Raw genomic sequence first — 22,160 nt, 5'->3', positions numbered from 1 at the left:
CTCCATTCAATCGGATCATGGCTAATTTTTATCTTAACTCCAATTACCTGCTTTGATTCCATTAATCCCTTTATCCAATCAATCTCAGTTTTGAAATTTTCAACTGGGGAGAGAGTTCTAGGTTTCCACTCCCCTGTGTGTGACAAAGTGCTTCCTGACATCACCCCCGAATGGCCTGGCTCTCATTTTGAGGTTGTGCCCCCCTGTTCTGGGCTCCCCTCACACCCCTCCCAACCGCCCCCCTCCCTCCCCTCCCCAGTCAGTAACACAGGGTGCTGGGGGAGAGGGGTTACTAAGTGACAGTGTGAGGGAGCTGGATTAACATCAGTAGAGATACAGTCAGTAACACAGGGCACTGGGGAGAGAGGGGTTACTGAGTGACAGTGTGAGGGAGCTGGATTAACTTCAGTAGAGATACAGTCAGTAACACAGGGCACTGGGGGGAGAGGGGTTACTGAGTGACAGTGTGAGGGAGCTGGATTAAATTCAGTAGAGATACAGTCAGTAACACAGGGCACTGGGGGAGAGGGGTTACTGAGTGACAGTGTGAGGGAGCTGGATTAACTTCAGTAGAGATACAGTCAGTAACACAGGGCACCGGGGGAGAGGGGTTACTGAGTGACAGTGTGAGGGAGTTGGATTAAATTCAGTAGAGATACAGTCAGTAACACAGGGCACTGGAGGGAGAGGGGTTACTGAGTGACAGTGTGAGGGAGCTAGATTAACATCAGTAGAGATACAGTCAGTAACACAGGGCACCGGGGGAGAGGGGTTACTGAGTGACAGTGTGAGGGAGTTGGATTAAATTCAGTAGAGATACAGTCAGTAACACAGGGCACTGGAGGGAGAGGGGTTACTGAGTGACAGTGTGAGGGAGCTAGATTAACATCAGTAGAGATACAGTCAGTAACACAGGGCACCGGGAGAGAGGGGTTACTGAGTGACAGTGTGAGGGAGCTAGATTAACATCAGTAGAGATACAGTCAGTAACACAGGGCACTGGGGGAGAGGGGTTACTGAGTGACAGTGTGAGGGAGCTAGATTAACATCAGTAGAGATACAGTCAGTAACACAGGGCACTGGGGGAGAGGGGTTACTGAGTGACAGTGTGAGGGAGCTGGATTAACATCAGTAGAGATACAGTCAGTAACACAGGGCACTGGGGGGAGAGGGGTTACTGAGTGACAGTGTGAGGGAGTTGGATTAACATCAATGTATCACCCATGTTTACAAACTGTCCATTCTCTCTGTGTGTTGTGTAGTCTCTGTCTGGGCCTACTCCCTGTTTATGAGTTACTGACTCATTTAGCTACTGGTACAGTGTGTGTTTGACGTTATTAATTCTGTTTTTTTTTGCTCATTCTAGGGAATGTTGATTGAAGGGCCTCCGGGCCCTGAAGGACCATCTGTGAGTCACATGTTCTGAAACCCTAAGGACACAGTTTGGTTTTTTGTGCTTTTCTGAATGTATTTATAACTGCATTCTTTTCGAATTACTAACACGTGCAGGATTTGGTTGTTTGAAATGAGAGTATTTAAAGTGTCCTCTCTTGCTAATAATCAATCCCTATTATTTCTGCCTGACCACCCTCGCTTGGAGAAATGTTTAATGCCTGATGTTTGATCTCCGCTGATCTCTCACTTGTCTTTCTGTTACTGTTTACAGGGTCACCCTGGGCGCAGTGGGCCCCCTGGACCTCCAGGGCCAGTAGGTGATCCGGGCTTGAGGGTGAGTAGAGGCTGTTTGATGCTGTACATTTACTGCTAGGAGGGGAGTGATTAATCTGTGGGAATTCTTCCAAAACTCTCGAAGTAATTAAACTGATTGCGAGTTCCAGCCTGTTCTGACTGGGAGCAAAGATAAAAGATTCAGGGAAAATTGCCAGAGTCTTAAAGCAGCCCAGAGATCGGAACTGAGTCTCATACTGGTTAAACGTTACAGCAAAACAATTGACTTTTGCCCTCCACGCACGGAATCTCCTCACCTGAGTGAGGGGAGAGTGGGTGTAACCCTTACTCAACTCACATAGAGCCCAGGCAGTGAGGAGGAGGGGAGAGTGTGAGGTGGGAGTGGAAGATGGGAGGGGAGAAGAATGGAGAGGGGAGTGCAAGGGAAGGATGGAGGCGGGGAGGACTAGGGGTCAGAGGCTCTATTAATCCCTCACTCCTGGGATTGTGGTTGCTCCACATTCTGGCACTGTACAGTGTGACCTGTACTCTGGAACATTGCAGTGTGACCTGTACTCTGGCATCGTACAGTGTGACCTGTACTCGGGAACTATGTAGTGTGACCTGTGCTCTAGAACATTGCACTGTGACCTGTGCTCTGGAACTGTGCAGTGTGACCTGTGCTCTGGAACTGTGCAGTGTGACCTGTGCTCTGGAACTGTGCAGTGTGACCTGTGCTCTGGAACTGTGCACTGTGACCTGTGCTCTGGAACTGTGCAGTGTGACCTGTGCTCTGGAACTGTGCAGTGTGACCGGTACACTGGAATTGTGTAGTGTGACCTGTGCTCTGGAACTGTGCAGTGTGACCTGTACTCTGGCACTGTACAGTGTGACTGACCTGTACTCTGGAACTGTGCAGTGTGACCTGGATTCTGGAACATTGCAGTGTGACCTGTACTCTGGCACTGTACAGTGTGTCTGACCTGTACACTGGAACTATGTAGTGTGACCTGTGCTCTGGAACTGTGCAGTGTGACCTGTACTCTGGCACTGTACAGTGTGACTGACCTGTACACTGGAACTATGTAGTGTGACCTGTGCTCTGGAACTGTGCAGTGTGACCTGTACTCTGGCACTGTACAGTGTGACTGACCTGTACTCTGGAACTGTGCAGTGTGACCTGTACCCTAGAACATTGCAGTGTGACCTGTACACTGGAACTATGTAGTGTGACCTGTGCTCTGGAACTATGTAGTGTGACCTGTACTCTGGCACTGTACAGTGTGACTGACCTGTACTCTGGAAGTGTGCAGTGTGACCTGGATTCTGGCACTGTGCAGTGTGATCTGTACTCTGGAACATTGCAGTGTGACCTGTACTCTGGCATCGTACAGTGTGACCTGTACTCTGCAACTGTATAGTGTGACCTGTACTCTAGCACTGTACAGTGTGACCTGTACTCTGGCGCCATACAGTGTGACCTGTACTCTGGCGCCATACAGTGTGACCTGTACTCTGGCGCCATACAGTGTGACCTGTACTCTGGCGCCGTACAGTGTGACCTGTACTCTGATGCCGTACAGTGTGACCTGTACTCTGACGCCATACAGTGTGACCTGTACTCTAGCACTGTATAGTGTGACCTGTACTCTGGCGCCGTACAGTGTGACCTGTACTCTGGTGCCGTACAGTGTGACCTGTACTCTGATGCCGTACAGTGTGACCTGTACTCTGGTGCCGTACAGTGTGACCTGTACTCTGATGCCGTACAGTGTGACCTGTACTCTGACGCCATACAGTGTGACCTGTACTCTAGCACTGTATAGTGTGACCTGTACTCTGGCGCCGTACAGTGTGACCTGTACTCTGGTGCCGTACAGTGTGACCTGTACTCTGATGCCGTACAGTGTGACCTGTACTCTGGTGCCGTACAGTGTGACCTGTACTCTGATGCCGTACAGTGTGACCTGTACTCTGACGCCGTACAGTGTGTCCTGTACTCTGGTGCCGTACAGTGTGACCTGTACTCTGGTGCCGTACAGTGTGACCTGTACTCTGACGCCGTACAGTGTGACCTATACTCTGGTGCCGTACAGTGTGACCTGTACTCTGATGCCGTACAGTGTGACCTGTACTCTGACGCCGTACAGTGTGACCTGTACTCTGACGCCGTACAGTGTGACCTGTACTCTGGTGCGGTACAGTGTGACCTGTACTCTGGTGCCGCACAGTGTGACCTGTACTCTGACGCCGTACAGTGTGACCTGTACTCTGATGCCGTACTGTGTGACCTGTACTCTGGCGCCGCACAGTGTGACCTGTACTCTGGCACTGTACTATCCGCTCCTCATCACGCACTCCCTCCAGCTCCTTGCTCAGGCACAGTTTCTGGCCTTCTGTCTTGTTTGTTCCCTCTTCCCATTCCTGGGAAGCTAAGGCAGATGCAAAGTGTCTCAGACGCCTCCTCCTCACTCCCACACCACCACCATTTCTGGAGTTCTGGCTCCTACGTCAAACAGAGATGGGAAACGTCTCTTCACAGGTTCACTAGTGAGCGGAGTTATATAACATCCCAAACCTCAAATACAATCATCAGATTTGAAGAGCTTTTAAAGCAACAGATTCCTTGTTAATCCCGATTAGAACAAACATTTAATGTTGGCTTCCTGCACTTGGCAAATTCTCCAGGACTGTAAAGAAAATGTTAAAGGAACAATGCAAAACATATAGCTTCACGGTTGAATTTCGCACCTGACCCTCATCATGCAGAGATCACCCTCCCTTTCCCTCCCTCTCCCTCTCTCTCTCTCTCTCTATCTCTCTCCCCCCTCCTTCTCCCTCCCTCTCCCTCCCTCTCCCTCTCCATCTCTCTCCCTCCCTATCTCTCTCTTTTTCTCTCTCTCTCTCATTCTGTCTCTCTCGCTCTCTCTCTTTTGCTCTTTCTCTCTCTCTCTCCCCCTCTCTCACTCCCCCTCTCTCTTGCTCTCACTCTCTTTCACCCTCTCTCTCCCTCCCTCTCTCCCTCTCTCTCCCTCCCTCTCTCTCTCTCTTCCTCTCTCTTGTTCTCTCTCTCACTCTCACTCTTTCACTCTTTTTCTCTCTCTCTGAAGGCAGTGCCATCACGGTCTCTTGCTGCCACCCTCTGGTAAATACTGCCATAACAAGCTCCTTCTGCACACTTCCAAACATGGACTTGTGGTGCTGAGGGCTGCCCCTCCCCAAAGCCCAAAATGCTTCTCCCTGAACACTGAACACTGAACCCTCTCTCCTCCGCCCTCAACCCGTCTCTCCTCTCTGCAAACCTCCTCTCCCTCAACTCCCTCCCCGAACTCTGAATCTTCTTCCCCTAATCCCCTCTCCGCAAAGCTCCCCTCCCTCTCCCCTCTTCTCAAGAACCCCCATCCCACCCTCAATTGACCCTCTCCCCTGGGGGATGATGTGAGATAGATATTGTTAAGCAAAGGTATTTAGTGATAGGGGGTAAAGGTGGGTTTAGGGAGTCAGGTCGCAGATGTACCATGGATTCATTGAATGGGGGGCAGGCTCGAGGGGCTGAATGTCCTCCTCCTGTTCCTATCCCTGTTCCTGAAACTCCTCCCCCTCTCCTGTCTCTCTCAGCCCCGGTCCAGGTAGAGCATTCCCATCACCCTCCAGTAATTGATGCTCACCTCCCCCCAACCCGGCCCCATATCACCCTCCCGACCCACACCCTGGAACTCACACCCCCCTCTCTCCCCGGATTCCTTCTCTCAGTCCCTTTATATCCAGTTTCCACGCAGTTTCTATCCAGTTTCTGTCCAGTTTCTATCCGGTTTCTATCCAGTTTCTACCCGGTTTCTATCCAGTTTCTATCCGGTTTCTATCCAGTTTCTACCCGGTTTCTATCCAGTTTCTATCCGGTTTCTATCCGATTTCTATTCAACTTCTATCCAGTTTCTATCCAGTTTCTATCCAGTTTCTATCCGATTTCTATTCAGCTTCTATCCGGTTTCTATTCAGTTTCTATCCGGTTTCTATCCAGTTTCTATCCGGTTTCTATTCAGTTTCTATTCAGTTTCTATCCGGTTTCTATCCGGTTTCTGTGCAGTTTCTATCCAGTTTCTATCCGGTTTCCATTCAGTTTCTATCCAGTTTCTATCCGGTTTCTATCCAGTTTCTATCCGGTTTCTATCCGATTTCTATTCAACTTCTATACGGTTTCTATTCAGTTTCTATCCGGTTTCTATTCAGTTTCTATCCGGTTTCTATTCAGCTTCTATCCGGTTTCTATTCAGTTTCTATCCGGTTTCTATTCAGTTTCTATCCGGTTTCTATTCAGTTCTTAATTTCCTTGTTGGTTTCCACATTGTGAATTTCTGCTTCCTCCCACACCAGGGACCCCGAGGACGATCTGGACTTCCCGGAGCTGACGGATTACCCGGACCACCAGGGACCATGCTGATGCTGCCTGTAAGTATTCACAATAACACTCAGAGCCAGCGTCAGTTCCTCGGACAAACACTCCCTTTGCCATGAAGATCAGTCACACAAACCAGTTATTCGCACCTACAGAGTAAATAAATACAGAGTATACCTCCCTCTACACTGTCCCCATCAAACACTCCCAGGACAGGTACAGCACGGGGTTAGATACAGAGTAAAGCTCCCTCTACACTGTCCCCATCAAACACTCCCAGGACAGGTACAGCACAGGGTTAGATACAGAGTAAAGCTCCCTCTACACTGTTCCCATCAAACACTCCCAGGACAGGTACAGCACGGGGTTAGATACAGAGTAAAGCTCCCTCTACACTGTCGCCATCAAACACTCCCAGGACAGGTACAGCACGGGGTTAGATACAGAGTAAAGCTCCCTCTACGCTGTCCCCATCAAACACTCCCAGGGCAGGTACAGCACGGGGTTAGATACAGAGTAAAGCTCCCTCTACACTGTCCCCATCAAACACTCCCAGGACAGGTACAGCACGGGGTTAGATACAGAGTAAAACTCCCTCTACACTGTCCCCATCAAACACTCCCAGGACAGGTACAGCACAGGGTTAGATACAGAGTAAAGCTCCCTCTACACTCTGCCTACATGGGGAGGTATAGCACCAGTGAACAGAATGAGCCGAGCCACAGGAGTTAAGGGTTAAGTGGCGATCGCTGTGATCTTGCTTCCTTGTCTATTTGCTGCTGACACTCACTCCACTGTTTCCCCTCAGTTCCGGTTCACAGGAGGAGGCAGCGCTGGAGAAAAGGGGCCGATGCTCTCAGCACAGGAGGCCCAGGCACAGGCAATATTACAGCAGGCCCGGGTAAGTGACTGAGTGTGACCGAGCCGGTCTCATTAACAATGGGCAGTGTGTGTGGGCAGCTGGGTGCTGGTATACTGTCATTCACTCTAACCCCTGGTTACATTCAGGCGAAAACTTTGAGATTGGCGTGAGGGCTGATTCATTGGGAACGAGGGAGTGCGGAGACTTTGTTAAGAACATGGTGATCTTCTGTGAAGTACATCTCCCAAAGAAAGGAAATGGCTGCCCATCACTCCAGCACAATGCTCAGAACCCCCCGCAACTCCTCCAAATCCGGGACCCAGCAGGACCCCGGCTACCCTCAGGCAGAGGGGGATACCCCTCAGCTGGGGCAGAATCACGGCCAGGTTTGCCAGTGACCCTGCACAGCATCATCCATGACATCTCATCCGGACTGTGCTGGTGAACTGTGATTAGGCCAAAGAAAGAAATTGTTTTGAAACACTTTGGAGTTGGCCGAGGCCACTCTGCCCCTCAAGCTTGTTACACTATTCCATTCGATCACAGCTGATCTGTATTAACCAACCTTGATTCTATAACTTTAATACACTTAACCCCAAAAAGTCCAGCAATCTCATTTTGAATTTTTCAATTGACCCCAGGTCTCCACAGTTTCTTTGCAGGGGGAGAGCTCCCAATTCCTACTCCCCTGTGTGTGAAGAGATGCCTCCTGACATCGCTCCTGAACGGCCTGGCTCGAATTTTCAGGTTCTGCCCCCTAGTTCTGGACTTCTCACCCCCTCCCCCCCAACTAGTGGAAATAGTTTCTCTCTATCGACCCGATTGAATCCCTCAATTATCTTAAACACCTCGATCACAACTCCTCTCCAAGCCCGAGGGAGTCCAAGCTGAGTCCTCAAACAGGAAACATTTGGGTTTGTGAAGCTCAGCCCAGCATTCCTTGCTCCATGAGCTGACTGTGGTTTGAGTGCAGTCAGTGCCAGCTCCCACTCACAGGACTTCTGCTGTGGACAGCTTCAATCAGGAAGTTACCAGGGTGCCTGAGAATTGCCTCACCAGTGCCTAGGGGCAGATGGCAAGGTCAACCCATGCTTCCAGTACCCAACCACCACACCCAACCCCCACCTGACCAAAATGAAACAGAATCTGTAACCCCAGCCTGGACATAGGCTTGACCTTTAACCTTTCCTGCCCCACAAATTGGGCAACTCTTTGACCGAAAGGATGATGACAAAATTCAACACAGGTTCATTTGCTCCTTTGCCCCAGACACAGGCAAAGTGGGAAGAAACCTCAGGGAATTGGGGGGAGAAATGTACACCTCAGATTTCCACACATTCCAGGAGTTCCTAGATTTACTCACAGACGATGGAAGGTCAGGGAAAGCATTTATCCTGAGCGGCAAATTCCTGCCCCTCAGGTGGAACCAATCAGCCACCATGAGGAATGCTGGGAGACAATCGCCCCCTGACACTCACTCCCCAAAACAGACAAGAGCACAACACTTATAGTGCAGTACTGGGGGAGTGCTGCACTGTCGGAGGGTCAGTACTGGGGGAGTGCTGCACTGTCGGAGGGTCAGTACTGGGGGAGTGCTGCACTGTCGGAGGGTCAGTACTGGGGGAGTGCTGCACTGTCGGAGGGTCAGTACTGAGGGAGTGCTGCACCGTCGGAGGGTCAGTACTGAGGGAGTGCTGCACTGTCGGAGGGTCAGTACTGAGGGAGTGCTGCACTCTCGGAGGGTCAGTACTGGGGGAGTGCTGCACTGTCGGAGGGTCAGTACTGAGGGAGTGCTGCACCGTCAGAGGGTCAGTACTGAGGGAGTGCTGCACTGTCGGAGGGTCAGTACTGAGGGAGTGCCGCACTGTCAGAGGGTCAGTACTGAGAGAGTGCAGCACTGTCGGAGGGTCAGTACTGGGGGAGTGCTGCACTGTCGGAGGGTCAGTACTGAGGGAGTGCTGCACTGTCGGAGGGTCAGTACTGAGGGAGTGCTGCACTGTCGGAGGGTCAGTACTGGGGGAGTGCTGCACTGTCGGAGGGTCAGTACTGAGGGAGTGCTGCACTGTCGGAGGGTCAGTACTGAGGGAGTGCTGCACTGTCGGAGGGTCAGTACTGGGGGAGTGCTGCACTGTCGGAGGGTCAGTACTGAGGGAGTGCCGCACTGTCGGAGAGTCAGTACTGAGGGAGTGCTGCACTGTCAGAGGGTCAGTACTGAGGGAGTGCTGCACTGTCAGAGGGTCAGCCAATGAACAATATTGTATTGATTGTGGTAATGCAGGAAAAGCTCGTAGCCAACTTATGGAAGCAGCTCCTCATGAACAGCAATGTCACAATGACTAGATCATTGTTTTTTTTGTGTGATGTTGAGCCTTAAATATTGACCCCCGGACCCTGGGGAAATCTCACCTGCTCTCCTTTAAAATGGTGCCGAGCTGAGAGAGTCGGAGAATGAAAGCTGTTCCCATTGTCTGGTTTACATTTACTGACGGATGTATTTTTTGTTATTTTTACAGCTGGCATTGAGAGGCCCAACAGGACCAATGGGATTGACTGGCAGACCAGGCCCCATTGTAAGTGCTGGTGCTGGTGATGCACGATATTGAGTGGGGTGTGGTTCACAGAGTCCCCGAGCCCATGGGGCCCACGTCCTGATCTCTGTCCCTACCCGTAGATCACAGTGAAAGCCGGAATTTGGTTAATCATTTAGACTAGGTCGGTTAGATAATTAAATCCAGATGCTAAGTCAGCTTTTGAAGATGTCTGTTTTCACAGGGAGTATGTCTGTTCAAATAGCAGATTTTCCCCAGCTTCCTCTTTCTTCAGATGCTGTGGGTTAGCACAAGCTGACTGTTTCATAACATGGTTTCCTCTGAGGCTGGAGGAGTGAGACATTGGCCCAGAACTCAGCCTCCATGGCACTTGTACTCACTCAGTGAGACCCTTCTGTATCAGGCAAGGGGAGAGGGATGGAGAGGGTGATGGGAGTAGTGGGGAGTGTGGAGGGGAGAGGCAGGAGTGGAGTCGAGGTGAGGGGTAGAGTGGAGGGGAGGGGGGGAGGAGTGCAGGGGTAGGGAGGCCTGGAGTGGAGGTCTTCACTGCTAATTCCTGATCTCCAGAAATATTTGTGTCTCTCTCTCTCACTTGTCATTGGTCAGAGTTTGAGCAGAGCTCAGGGTGCAGGAGTGTGAAAGTCCCAAGTGGGGTGTCCGCCCGGGAGCCCCTCAGTTCGAGGTCTGGGCCTCACAGTCAGTTGTAAACTCATCACCTTCAATGGCCCAATGACTTTCTCTGTGGTCCTGCTCAGAGGCCGATCTCTTTGAGCTGGCAGATTAGTTAGAGTTCAACTACTGAATGATTCAGAGAGTTATAGTTAGGCAAAACATTCTGGAATTGCTATTCAAGCATGTTGTTAATGGCCTGTGAGAGGAACAGCTCGATGGGCCGAGTGGCCCGGCCTTTCTTATCCTGCTCTTGAGGAAGACCACAGCACTGGCTGAAGGTAACGGGACCTGAAAGTGGCCATGGGCCTCAGTCTTAGTGTGGGGCTGGAGTTAGGCCTAGGGCCTGGGGCCTGGGCCTGGGGCCTGGGCCTGGACCGGCTTTTGCAGGTTAGAGTGGGGCCCATGTAGGCAGAGCCTGGATAGGTGGCTGTGTGGCTCAGCTCATCCAGAGTGGACCCTCAGCAGGAGAGGCCAGTGTGAGGGAAGGAACAAGTAGTTGAGAGGGTCAGTATAGCGAAGGGTCAGTACAGTGGAGGGGCCAGTGTGGGGTGATGCCAGTGTGGGAAAGGGGCCGATATGGAGGAGCGACCAGTGCAGGGGGTGAAGTGAGTGGGAGGGGCCTGTGTGTGAGAGGAGCCAGTGAGCAGGGGGGTGGGCAGTGTGGGCCAATGTGTCAGAGGGGCAAATACAGGCAAGGGGCCAATGGAAGCTGAGGCCAGCGCGTGGAAGGGTCCATAGTGGAGGAGGGGCCAGCGTTTGGGAAGAACCAGTGGGTTTGGGCAGTGTGAGGGGAGGGGCCTTGTGTGGGAGGATCCAGTGCAAGATTGGGGGGTTGGGTAGAGATGGGGAGGGCTGTGTGTGGGAGGAGCCAGTGAGGGTGGGTAGTGTGTGGGAGAGCCAGTTTTGGGAGTGGGCAGTCTGTGGTAGGAGTTAGTGGGAGTGGGTGGGTGGTGTTGGGGCAGCAGCCAGTGTGGGGAGAGGGCCCAGTGTGAGGGGAGGAGCCAGAGTGGGGCGTGGGGCCAGTGTAACAGGAGGGACCAAAGTGGGGTGAGGGGCCAACTTGGGGGGAGGGGCCAGTGTGAAGGGAGGGTGGGTATGGAGGGGAGGGGCCAGTGTGGGGGCAGAGGCAGTTTGGAGCAGAGCCAGTGGTAGGGGAGGAGCCAGTGGTGGGGGAGGAGCCAGTGGTGGGGGAGGAGCCAGTGGTGGGGGAGGAGCCAGTGGTGGGGGAGGAGCCAGTGGTGGGGGAGGAGCCAGTGGTGGGGGAGGAGCCAGTGGTGGGGGAGGAGCCAATGGGGGGCAGAGGCAGTTTGGAGCAGAGCCAGTGGGGGGGAGGAGCCAGTGGTGGGGGAGGAGCCTGTGGTGGGGGTGGAGCCAATGGGGGGGAGGAGCCAGTGGGGGGAGGAGCCAGTGGGGGGGGGGAGCCAGTGGGGGGGGAGGAGCCAGTGGGGGGGGGGAGCCAGTGGGGGGGGGGAGGAGCCAGTGGGGGGGGAGGAGCCAGTGGGGGGGGAGGAGCCAGTGGGGGGAGGAGCCAGTGGGGGGAGGAGCCAGTGGGGGGGGCGGAGGCAGTTTGGAGCAGAGCCAGTGGGGGGGAGGAGCCAGTGGTGGGGGAGGAGCCTGTGGTGGGGGAGGAGCCAATGGGGGGCGGAGGCAGTTTGGAGCAGAGCCAGTGGGGGGGGAGGAGCCAGTGGGGGGGGGAGGAGCCAGTGGATGGGCAGCAGTTTGTTTGGGCCTCTATGTCCTCTAACTGTCTGGATTTTCTTCTTCAGGGGCCTCCTGGATACCTCGGAATCAAAGGGGAAATGGGAGACCTCGGCCCTCAGGTGAGAGAGAGTTGATGAGATAATATTAACCAACTGTGGGCTTTGTGACCTGTCGTAGGCTCCGCAATATTAACCAATCTTCAACTACCAGCCTTTCCTGTGGAACCTTAACAGAAACATTTTGGAAGTTACATACTATCCCACAATGCACACAATTTGACATCTTGTGAACATATATTGAATTCAGCTTCACGTGACAGAGGCAAGGGCTCAGGCCAAACCCCCTCTCCCCCCGTGGAGCCACCAAATCTTGGGCTTTAGTCCCACTTAGAATGACCACGTAATCAAGGGAGCACTGCACTGTCGGAGGGTCAGTACTGAGGGAGTGCTGCACTGTCGGAGGGTCAGTACTGAGGGAGTGCTGCACTGTCGGAGGGTCAGTACTGAGGGAGTGCTGCACTGTCGGAGGGTCAGTACTGAGGGAGTGCTGCACTGTCGGAGGGTCAGTACTGAGGGAGTGCTGCACTGTCGGAGGGTCAGTACTGAGGGAGCGCCGCACTGTCGGAGGGTCAGTACTGAGGGAGTGCTGCACTGTCGGAGGGTCAGTACTGAGGGAGTGCTGCACTGTCAGAAGGTGCCGTCTTTTAGCTGAGGTGTTAATTCAGGGCCCTGCGTGCCTGTGTGGTGTATGTAAAGATCCCATGCCATTATCTTGTGGAAGGGCAGTGGAGTTCTTCCCCGAGTTCCGGAGCCATTGTTTGCTCCTCAGCCGATATTACTGAAAATCGATCATTTTGTTACGACCAGGATGGGAGGAGTGCGCTCTCGCCCCACTACTCCACAGGTCGCACCATTCGTTTAAATGTTTAATTCACTCACCAAAATGGCCACTTATTTACCTTCGCTACTGTTAGACCCAGAATAAAAGCGACATTAACCAGGCTTCTTTCAATAAATTCAGAATGATTGATTTATTATAAAACAAAACTTCTTTTTAAAACAAGTTGCAAGAAATGGTTAACACAATTTGTAATCTGGAAGTGTAACTATCTAAACCTTTTAAAATAGCCCAAACCACACACACACACACACACACACACACAAAGGACAAACAAAATAGGGTCTCTGCAAAGATGGGTGGTTAAAAAAAAGCTTTATAAAAAAAGATAAAGTCCACAGGGTTTTGATGCTGTTGATCTGGTGCTCCCTCGTGTGAGGATGGGTCACTAGTCCCAGTAGATGTCTTGAGGTTCTCACCAACGGAGCTTCAGCATGGAGGAAAATCAAGCTGGATCAATCCTTCCCGTCTCAGCCTCTCGGGTTTCCAAATACAGACAAGTTCTCCTGAGATGAGGGTTCCTAGCTGGATACTGATAACCACACTGCATTTCCAGCAAGGCAAGGAAAGCACGAGCTTGGCAACTTTTCCCCTTCTCAGTCCATTCCCAACTGAGTTCAAAACATAAAGCTCTTCTGTCAGGTGATTTCCAGTAAATCATCAGGCCTTTGCCTTTGAAACAGTGTTTTTTTTTGCATCAATTAAAGTGATTGCAGTTCAAATAAACAAATAGCTCTTCCCCCCACCAATTGTGATGCAGGTCATTTAGCTGATGTCATGTGGTTTCTTGGAAAAGGCAAGCTTGCTCCAGTCCAAGATGAACTTATGATCTTTTTTTAAAAAAAAAGAGATACAGGTCAGCTCTCAAGTGTCCAAATAATGTGATGCCCGTCCAAATTTTAAAGGAAAATGTAGCTCTTGAAGATATGGTTCTCACAATCTGCCATTATCACATTGCTGGTTGTGGGATCTTGCTGTGCATTAATTGGTTGCTATGTTTCCTCCATTACAGCGGTGACTAGACCTCTAAAGTACTTCATTGGCTGTGAAGCACTTTGTGATGTGCTGAGGATATATAAATGTGCTGTTGAGATTTGAACCTGTCCATTATAATAACAAACGATTTTGTACAGAGAGGGGTGGGAGTTCACCGAGAATCCTCCAATCGTAGAGTTACTCACAGCTTCATTCTCTCTTTCACACAGGGTCCAAGAGGTGCTCAAGGTCCACCTGGTCCTACAGGGAAACCAGGCCGCAGGGTGAGTGCACACATGGGTTACTGACCACCCCCCTCCCCGCCAAACCACCTCCTCCACTGGGAGGTTTAGGATTCTGAATACCCCACACAAGAACAAGGAGAGGGGAGCGTGGGGCTGGGATGGAGGTGCTGGATATGGAGCAAGTCCGAGGATAAGAGCTGTTCAAAGTTATGAAGGGTTTATGTTGAGTAAATAAGGAGGAACTGTTTCCAGCGGCAGGAGGGTCAGTAACCAGAGGGACACAGATTGAAGAGAATCGGTGAAAGAACCAGAGGGGCAGACGAGCAGACATTTTGATGCAGTGAGTTGTGATCTGGAAGGTGCTGCCTCAGAACGGAGTAGAATCCAAGGGGGTGAAGTCCTGCTGCAGTTACACGCAGCCCTGTTAGTCCACAGCTGGGGTTATTGGGAGCCCTGTTCTGGGCTCCACACCTCAGGAGTGATCTGATCTTGGAGGGAGTAGAGTGTAGATTGACCAGAATGAAACCTGGACTCAAAGGGTTAAATTACGGAGGAGAGAGATTCTCTGGATGGTTTGATCAAAGTTTTCGTGACATTAAGTGGAACAGGTTGGGTCGATAGAGGGAAAGTGTTTCCCTTGGCCGGGGAATTGTGGACTGAGGATATAGTTTAACAATTGGAGCCAGACATTTCAGGAGTCCGATTAGGTGGTAGGAGTTTAAAACTCTCATCCACAAACATCAACTGATGCGAGAGCAATAGTTAACTTTAAAACCGAGATTGATAGATTTTTGAGAATCAAAGCTATGATGGGATTTGGGGTTAGGTCACAGTTCAGCCTCGATCTCATTGACCGGCAGAATGAGCAGGAGGGGCAGAAAGGCCTTCTCCTGCTTCTATGTTCCTCCGTTTTCTAATTGGATAAATACTTTAGTGGGGGAGAGTTTTTAGGACTATGGGAAAGAGCAGGGGGGAGTGGAGCTAACTGGATAGATCTTTCAAAGAGGTGGCACGTGTGTGATGGGAGGAATGGCCTCTCTCTCTGCTGTAAGGTTCCAGGATTAGACCTCAGGTATTGGACTTGATAGAAGTTTATAAAATTATGAGTGGCATGGACAGAGTAGATAGTCAGAAGCTTTTTCCCAGGGTGGAAGAGTCAATTACTAGGGGACATAGATTTAAGGTGAGAGGAGAAAACTATAAAGGTGCTGTGCGGGGCAAGTTTTTTACTCAGAGGGTAGTGAGTGTCTGGAATTCGCTGCCAGAGGAGGTGGTGGAAGCAGGTACGATAGTGGTGTTTAAGAGGCAGCTTGACAAATACATGAATAGGATGGGAATAGAGGGATACGGACCCCGGAAGTGCAAAATGTTTTAGTTGACGGGCAATATGATCGGCGCAGGCTTGGAGGGCCAAAGGGCCTGTTCCTGTGCTGTACTGTTCTTTGTTCTTTGACTGCCTGACAAGACACACAGTTTGCTGCACTTCTGCTCTTATTTGTTTGTGGGATGTGGGCGTCACTGGCTGGACCAGCATTTATTGCCCATCCCTAGTTGCCCTTGAGAAGGTGGTGGTGAGCTGCCTTCTTGAACCGCTGCAGTCCATGTGGTGTAGGTACACCCACAGTGCTGTTAGGAAGGGGTTTCCAGGATTTTGACCCAGCGACAGTGAAGGAACGGAGATATATTTCCAAGTCAGGATCATATTAGACGACAGAGGCAAACAGGGCCTCAGGTGTCAGTCCACAGTCTGTTCTGTCACCAGCACCAACCTGGAGCAAGGTGTTTAAGATAATTGAATGATTCAATAAGGTCGATAGAGAGAAACTATTTCCTCTGGTTGGGGAAGTCCAGAACAAGGGGGCAGAACCATAAAATTTGAGCCAGGCCGTTCAGGGGTGATGTCAGGGAGCAATTCTTCACACAAAGGGGAATGGAAATCGGGAACTCTCTCCCCTCCCAAAAAGCTGTCGAGGTTGGGGGTCAAGTGAACATTTCAAAACTGAGGTTGATGGATTTTTATTGGGTAAGGGGATTAAGGATTACAGAACTGAGGCCTCGGTGAGAGTCAGCACCTTCAGGAGAGGAGGGGGACCCTGTACCCCAGTGAGAGTCAGCACCTTCAGGAGAGGAGAGGGACCTGTACCCCAGTGAGAGTCAGCACCTTCAGGAGAGGAGAGGGACCTGTACCCCAGTGAGAGTCAGCACCTTCAGGAGAGGAGGGGGACCTGTACCCCAGTGAGAGTCAGCACCTTCAGGAGAGGATGGGTCCCCGTACCCCAGTGAGAGTCAGCACCTTCAGGAGAGGAGGGGAACCCCATACCCCAGTGAGAGTCAGCACCTTCAGGAGAGGAGGGGGACCCTGTACCCCAGTGAGAGTCAGCACCTTCAGGAGAGGAGGGGGACCCTGTACCCCAGTGAGAGTCAGCACCTTCAGGAGAGGAGGGGACCCCATACCCCAGTGAGAGTCAGCACCTTCAGGAGAGGAGAGGGACCCATACCCCAGTGAGAGTCAGCACCTTCAGGAGCGGACGGGGACCCCATACCCCAGTGAGAGTCAGCACCTTCAGGAGCGGACGGGGACCCCATACCCCAGTGAGAGTAAGCACCTTCAGGAGCGGACGGGGACCCCATACCCCAGTGAGAGTCAGCACCTTCAGGAGCGGACGGGGACCCCATACCCCAGTGAGAGTCAGCACCTTCAGGAGCGGACGGGGACCCCATACCCCAGTGAGAGTCAGCACCTTCAGGAGCGGACGGGGACCCCATACCCCAGTGAGAGTCAGCACCTTCAGGAGCGGACGGGGACCCCGTACCCCAGTGAGAGTCAGCACCTTCAGGAGCGGAGGGGGACCCAGCATCTCCAGCTGTGTGACTGTTTTTCTTTTGTTTCAGGGTCGATCAGGATCTGATGGATCCAGAGGAATGCCAGGCCCAACTGGACGAAAGGTTAATGCAGAAAAATCAGCATAAGACACATTTCCCTTTCCCAACTCCCAGTGCTTTCGAACAGGAGCTGACACTGAGACACACACACACGGACAATACAGGAGCTGACACTGAGACACACACACGGACCGTACAGGAGCTGACACAGAGACACACACACACGGACCGTACAGGAGCTGACACTGAGACACACACACACGGACCGTACAGGAGCTGACACTGAGACACACACACACAGACCATACAGGAGCTGACACTGAGACGCACACACACAGACCATACAGGAGCTGACACTGAGACACACACACGGACCGTGCAGGAGCTGACACTGAGACACACACACACGGACCGGAGAGGAGCTGACACTGAGACACACACACACGGACCGTACAGGAGTTGACACTGAGACATAGACACACGGAGCGTACAGGAGCTGACACTGAGACATACACACACACGGACCGTGCAGGAGCTGACACTGAGACACACACACACGGACCGGACAGGAGCTGACACTGAGACACACACATGGACCGTACAGGAGCTGACACTGAGACACACACACGGACTGTACAGGAGCTGACACTGAGACACACACACACGGACCGTACAGGAGCTGACACTGAGACACACACACACGGACCATACAGGAGCTGGCACTGAGACACACACACACGGACCGTACAAGAGCTGACACTGAGACACACACACACGGACCGTACAGGAGCTGACACTGAGACACACACACGGACTGTAGAGGAGCTGACACTGAGACACACACACGGACCATACAGGAGCTGACACTGAGACACACACACGGACCATACAGGAGTTGACACTGAGACACACACACACGGACCGTAAAGGAGCTGACACTGAGACACACACACACGGACCATACAGGAGCTGACACTGAGACACACACACGGACCATACAGGAGCTGACACTGAGACACACACACGGACCGTACAGGAGCTGACACTGAGACACACACACACGGACCGTACAGGAGCTGACACTGAGACACACACACGGACCGTACAGGAGCTGACACTGAGACACAGACACATAGACCGTACAGGAGCTGACACTGAGACACACACACACGGACCGTACAGGAGTTGACCCAGAAACACACACCCACGGACCGTACAGGAGCTGACACTGGGGGACACACACACGGACCGTACAGGAGCAGACACTGAGACAAACACACACGGACCGTACAGGAGCTGACACTGAGACACACACACACAGACCATATAGGAGCTGACACTGAGACACACACACACGGACCGTACAGGAGCTGACACTGAAACACACACACGGACCGTACAGGAGCTGACACTGAGACACACATACGGACCATACAGGAGCTGACACTGAGATACACACACACACCATACAGGAGCTGACACTGAGACACACACACGGACCATACAGGAGCTGACACTGAGACACACACACACGGACCGTACAGGAGCTGACACTGAGACACACACACACACACAAACACTCACACACACACACACACACACACGGACCGTACAGGAGCTGACACTGAGACACACACACACAGACCGTACATGAGCTGACACTGAGACACACACACACGGACCATACAGGAGCTGCAACTGAGACACACACACACACACGGACCGTACAGGAGCTGACACAGAGACACACACACACGGACCATACAGGAGCTGACACTGAGACACACACACGGACCATACAGGAGCTGACACTGAGACACACACACACGGACCATACAGGAGCTGACATTGAGAGACACACACAGACCGTACAGGAGCTGACACTGAGACACAGACACACGGACCGTGCAGGAGCTGACACTCGGACACACACACACGGACCGTACAGGAGCTGAAATTGAGACACACACACACGGACCGTACAGGAGCTGACACTGAGACACACACACAGACCATACAGGAGCTGACACTGAGACACACACACACGGACCGTACAGGAGCTGACACTGAGACACACACACACGGACCGTACAGGAGCTGACACTGAGACACACACACACGGACCGTACAGGAGCTGACACTGAGACACACACACACGGACCGTACAGCAGCTGACACTTGGACACACATACACGAACCGTACAGGAGCTGACACTGAGACACACACACACGGACCGTACAGGAGCGGACACGGAGACACACACACGGACCGTACAGGAGCTGACACTGAGACACACACACACGGACCATACAGGAGCTGACACTGAGGCACACAAACACGGACCGTACAGGAGCGGACACTGAGACACACACACATGGACCGTACAGGAGCTGACACTTGGACACACACACACGGACAATACAGGAGCTGACACTGAGACACACACGGACCGTACAGGAGCTGACACTGAGACACAGACACACGGACCGTACAGGAGCTGACACTGAGACACACACACACGGACCATACAGGAGCTGACACAGAGACACACACACACGGACCGTACAGGAGCTGACACTGAGACACACACACACGGACCATACAGTAGCTGACACTGAGACACACACACACGGACCATACAGGAGCTGACACAGTGACACACACACACGGACCATCCAGGAGCTGACACTGAGACACACACACACAGACCATACAGGAGCTGACACTGAGATACACACACGGACCGTACAGGAGTTGACACTGAGACACACACACACGGACCGTACAGGAGCTGACACTGAGACACACACACGGACCTTACAGGAGATGACACTGAGATACACACACGGACCATTCAGGAGCTGACACTGAGACAAACACACACACGGACCTTACAGGAGCTGACACTGAGACACACACACACAGACCGTACAGGAGCTCACACTGAGACACACACACACGGACCTTACAGGAGCTGACACTGAGACATACACACACGGACCGTACAGGAGCTGACACTGAGACACACACACGGACCGTACAGGAGCTGACACTGAGACACACACACACGGACCTTAAAGGAGCTGACACTGAGACACACACACACGGACCGTACAGGAGCTGATACTGTGACACACACACACGGACCGTACAGGAGCTGACACTGACACACACACTCACGGACCGTACAGGAGCTGACACTGAGTCACACACATGGACCGTACAGGAGCTGACACTAAGACACACACACACGGACCGTACAGGAGCTGACACTGAGTCACACACATGGACCGTACAGGAGCTGACACTGAGACACACACACGCGGACCGTACAGGAGCTGACACTGAGATACACACACACGGACCGTACAGGAGCTGACACTGAGACACACGCACAGGGACCGTACAGGAGCTGACACTGAGACACACACACATGGACAGTACAGGAGCTGACACTGAGATACACACACACGGACCGTACAGGAGCTGACACTGAGACACACACACACGGACCATACAGGAGCTGACACAGAGACACACACACACGGACCATACAGGAGCTGACACTGAGACACACACACACAGACCATACAGGAGCTGACACTGAGATACACACACGGACCGTACAGGAGTTGACACTGAGACACACACACACGGACCGTACAGGAGCTGACACTGAGACACACACACGGACCTTACAGGAGCTGACACTGAGATACACACACGGACCATTCAGGAGCTGACACTGAAACACACACACACACGGACCTTACAGGAGCTGACACTGAGACACACACACACAGACCGTACAGGAGCTGACACTGAGACACACACACACGGACCTTACAGGAGCTGACACTGAGACATACACACACGGACCGTACAGGAGCTGACACTGAGACACACACACGGACTGTACAGGAGCTGACAATGAGACACACACACACGGACCTTAAAGGAGCTGACACTGAGACACACACACACGGACCGTACAGGAGCTGATACTGTGACACACACACACGGACCGTACAGGAGCTGACACTGAGTCACACACATGGACCGTACAGGAGCTGACACTAAGACACACACACACGGACCGTACAGGAGCTGACACTGAGTCACACACATGGACCATACAGGAGCTGACACTGAGACACACACACGCGGACCGTACAGGAGCTGACACTGAGATACACACACACGGACCGTACAGGAGCTGACACTGAGACACACACACACGGACAGTACAGGAGCTGACACTGAGACACACACACACGGACAGTACAGGAGCTGACACTGAGATACACACACACGGACCGTACAGGAGCTGACACTGAGACACACACACACGGACCGTGCAGGAGCTGACACTGAGTCACACACATGGACCGTACAGGAGCTGACACTGAGACACACACACGCGGACCGTACAGGAGCTGACACTGAGATACACACACACGGACCGTACAGGAGCTGACACTGAGACACACACACACTGACCGTACAGGAGCTGACACAGAGACACACACACACGGACAGTACAGGAGCTGACACTGAGATACACACACACGGACCGTACAGGATCTGACACTGAAACACACACACGGACCCTACAGGAGCTGACACTGAGACACACACACACGGACCGTACAGGAGCTGACACCGAGACACACACACACGGACCGTACAGGAGCTGACACTGAGACACACACACACACACGGACCGTACAGGAGCTGACACTGAGACACACACACACTGACCTTACAGGAGCTGACACTGAGACACAGACACACTGACCTTACAGGAGCTGACACTGAGACACACACACACGGACCTTACAGGAGCTGACACTGAGACACACACACACACTGACCTTACAGGAGCTGACACTGAGACACACACACATGGACCGTACAGGAGCTGAAACTGAGACACACACACACGGACCCTACAGGAGCTGACACTGAGAAACACACACACGGACCGTACAGGAGCTGACACTGAGACACACACACACGGACCGTACAGGAGCTGACACTGAGACACACACACACACTGACCTTACAGGAGCTGACACTGAGAAGCACGCACACGGACCGTACAGGAGCTGACACTGAGACACACACACACACTGACCTTACAGGAACTGACACTGAGACACACGCACACGTACCTTACAGGAGCTGACACTGAGACACACACACACACTGACCTTACAGGAGCTGACACTGAGACACACACACACACGGACCGTACAGGTGCTGAAACTGAGAAACAGACACACAGACCGTACAGGAGCTGACACTGAGA

General features: G+C 52.5%; 1 protein-coding gene across 2 annotated transcripts in view; it reads left to right on the top strand.

Moving 5' to 3' along the window:
• col5a1 (procollagen, type V, alpha 1) overlaps positions 1-22,160 on the top strand; it is a 357,252-nt gene that overhangs the window by 146,901 nt on the left and 188,191 nt on the right. For both annotated transcript variants that reach the window (XM_078550223.1, XM_078550222.1), the window contains exons 10-17: positions 1,367-1,408; positions 1,667-1,729; positions 6,043-6,117; positions 6,873-6,965; positions 9,440-9,496; positions 11,914-11,967; positions 13,951-14,004; positions 16,858-16,911. In XM_078550223.1, the coding sequence (XP_078406349.1) occupies positions 1,367-1,408; positions 1,667-1,729; positions 6,043-6,117; positions 6,873-6,965; positions 9,440-9,496; positions 11,914-11,967; positions 13,951-14,004; positions 16,858-16,911 (492 nt within the window). The remainder of the gene's footprint in view (positions 1-1,366; positions 1,409-1,666; positions 1,730-6,042; positions 6,118-6,872; positions 6,966-9,439; positions 9,497-11,913; positions 11,968-13,950; positions 14,005-16,857; positions 16,912-22,160) is intronic.

The sequence above is a fragment of the Cetorhinus maximus genome, chromosome 10 (assembly GCF_964194155.1).
Source record: "Cetorhinus maximus chromosome 10, sCetMax3.hap1.1, whole genome shotgun sequence".
Taxonomy (NCBI): Eukaryota; Metazoa; Chordata; class Chondrichthyes; order Lamniformes; family Cetorhinidae; genus Cetorhinus; species Cetorhinus maximus.
Note: the sequence above shows the minus strand (reverse complement) of the source record. Positions and strands in the feature narration are given on the sequence as shown.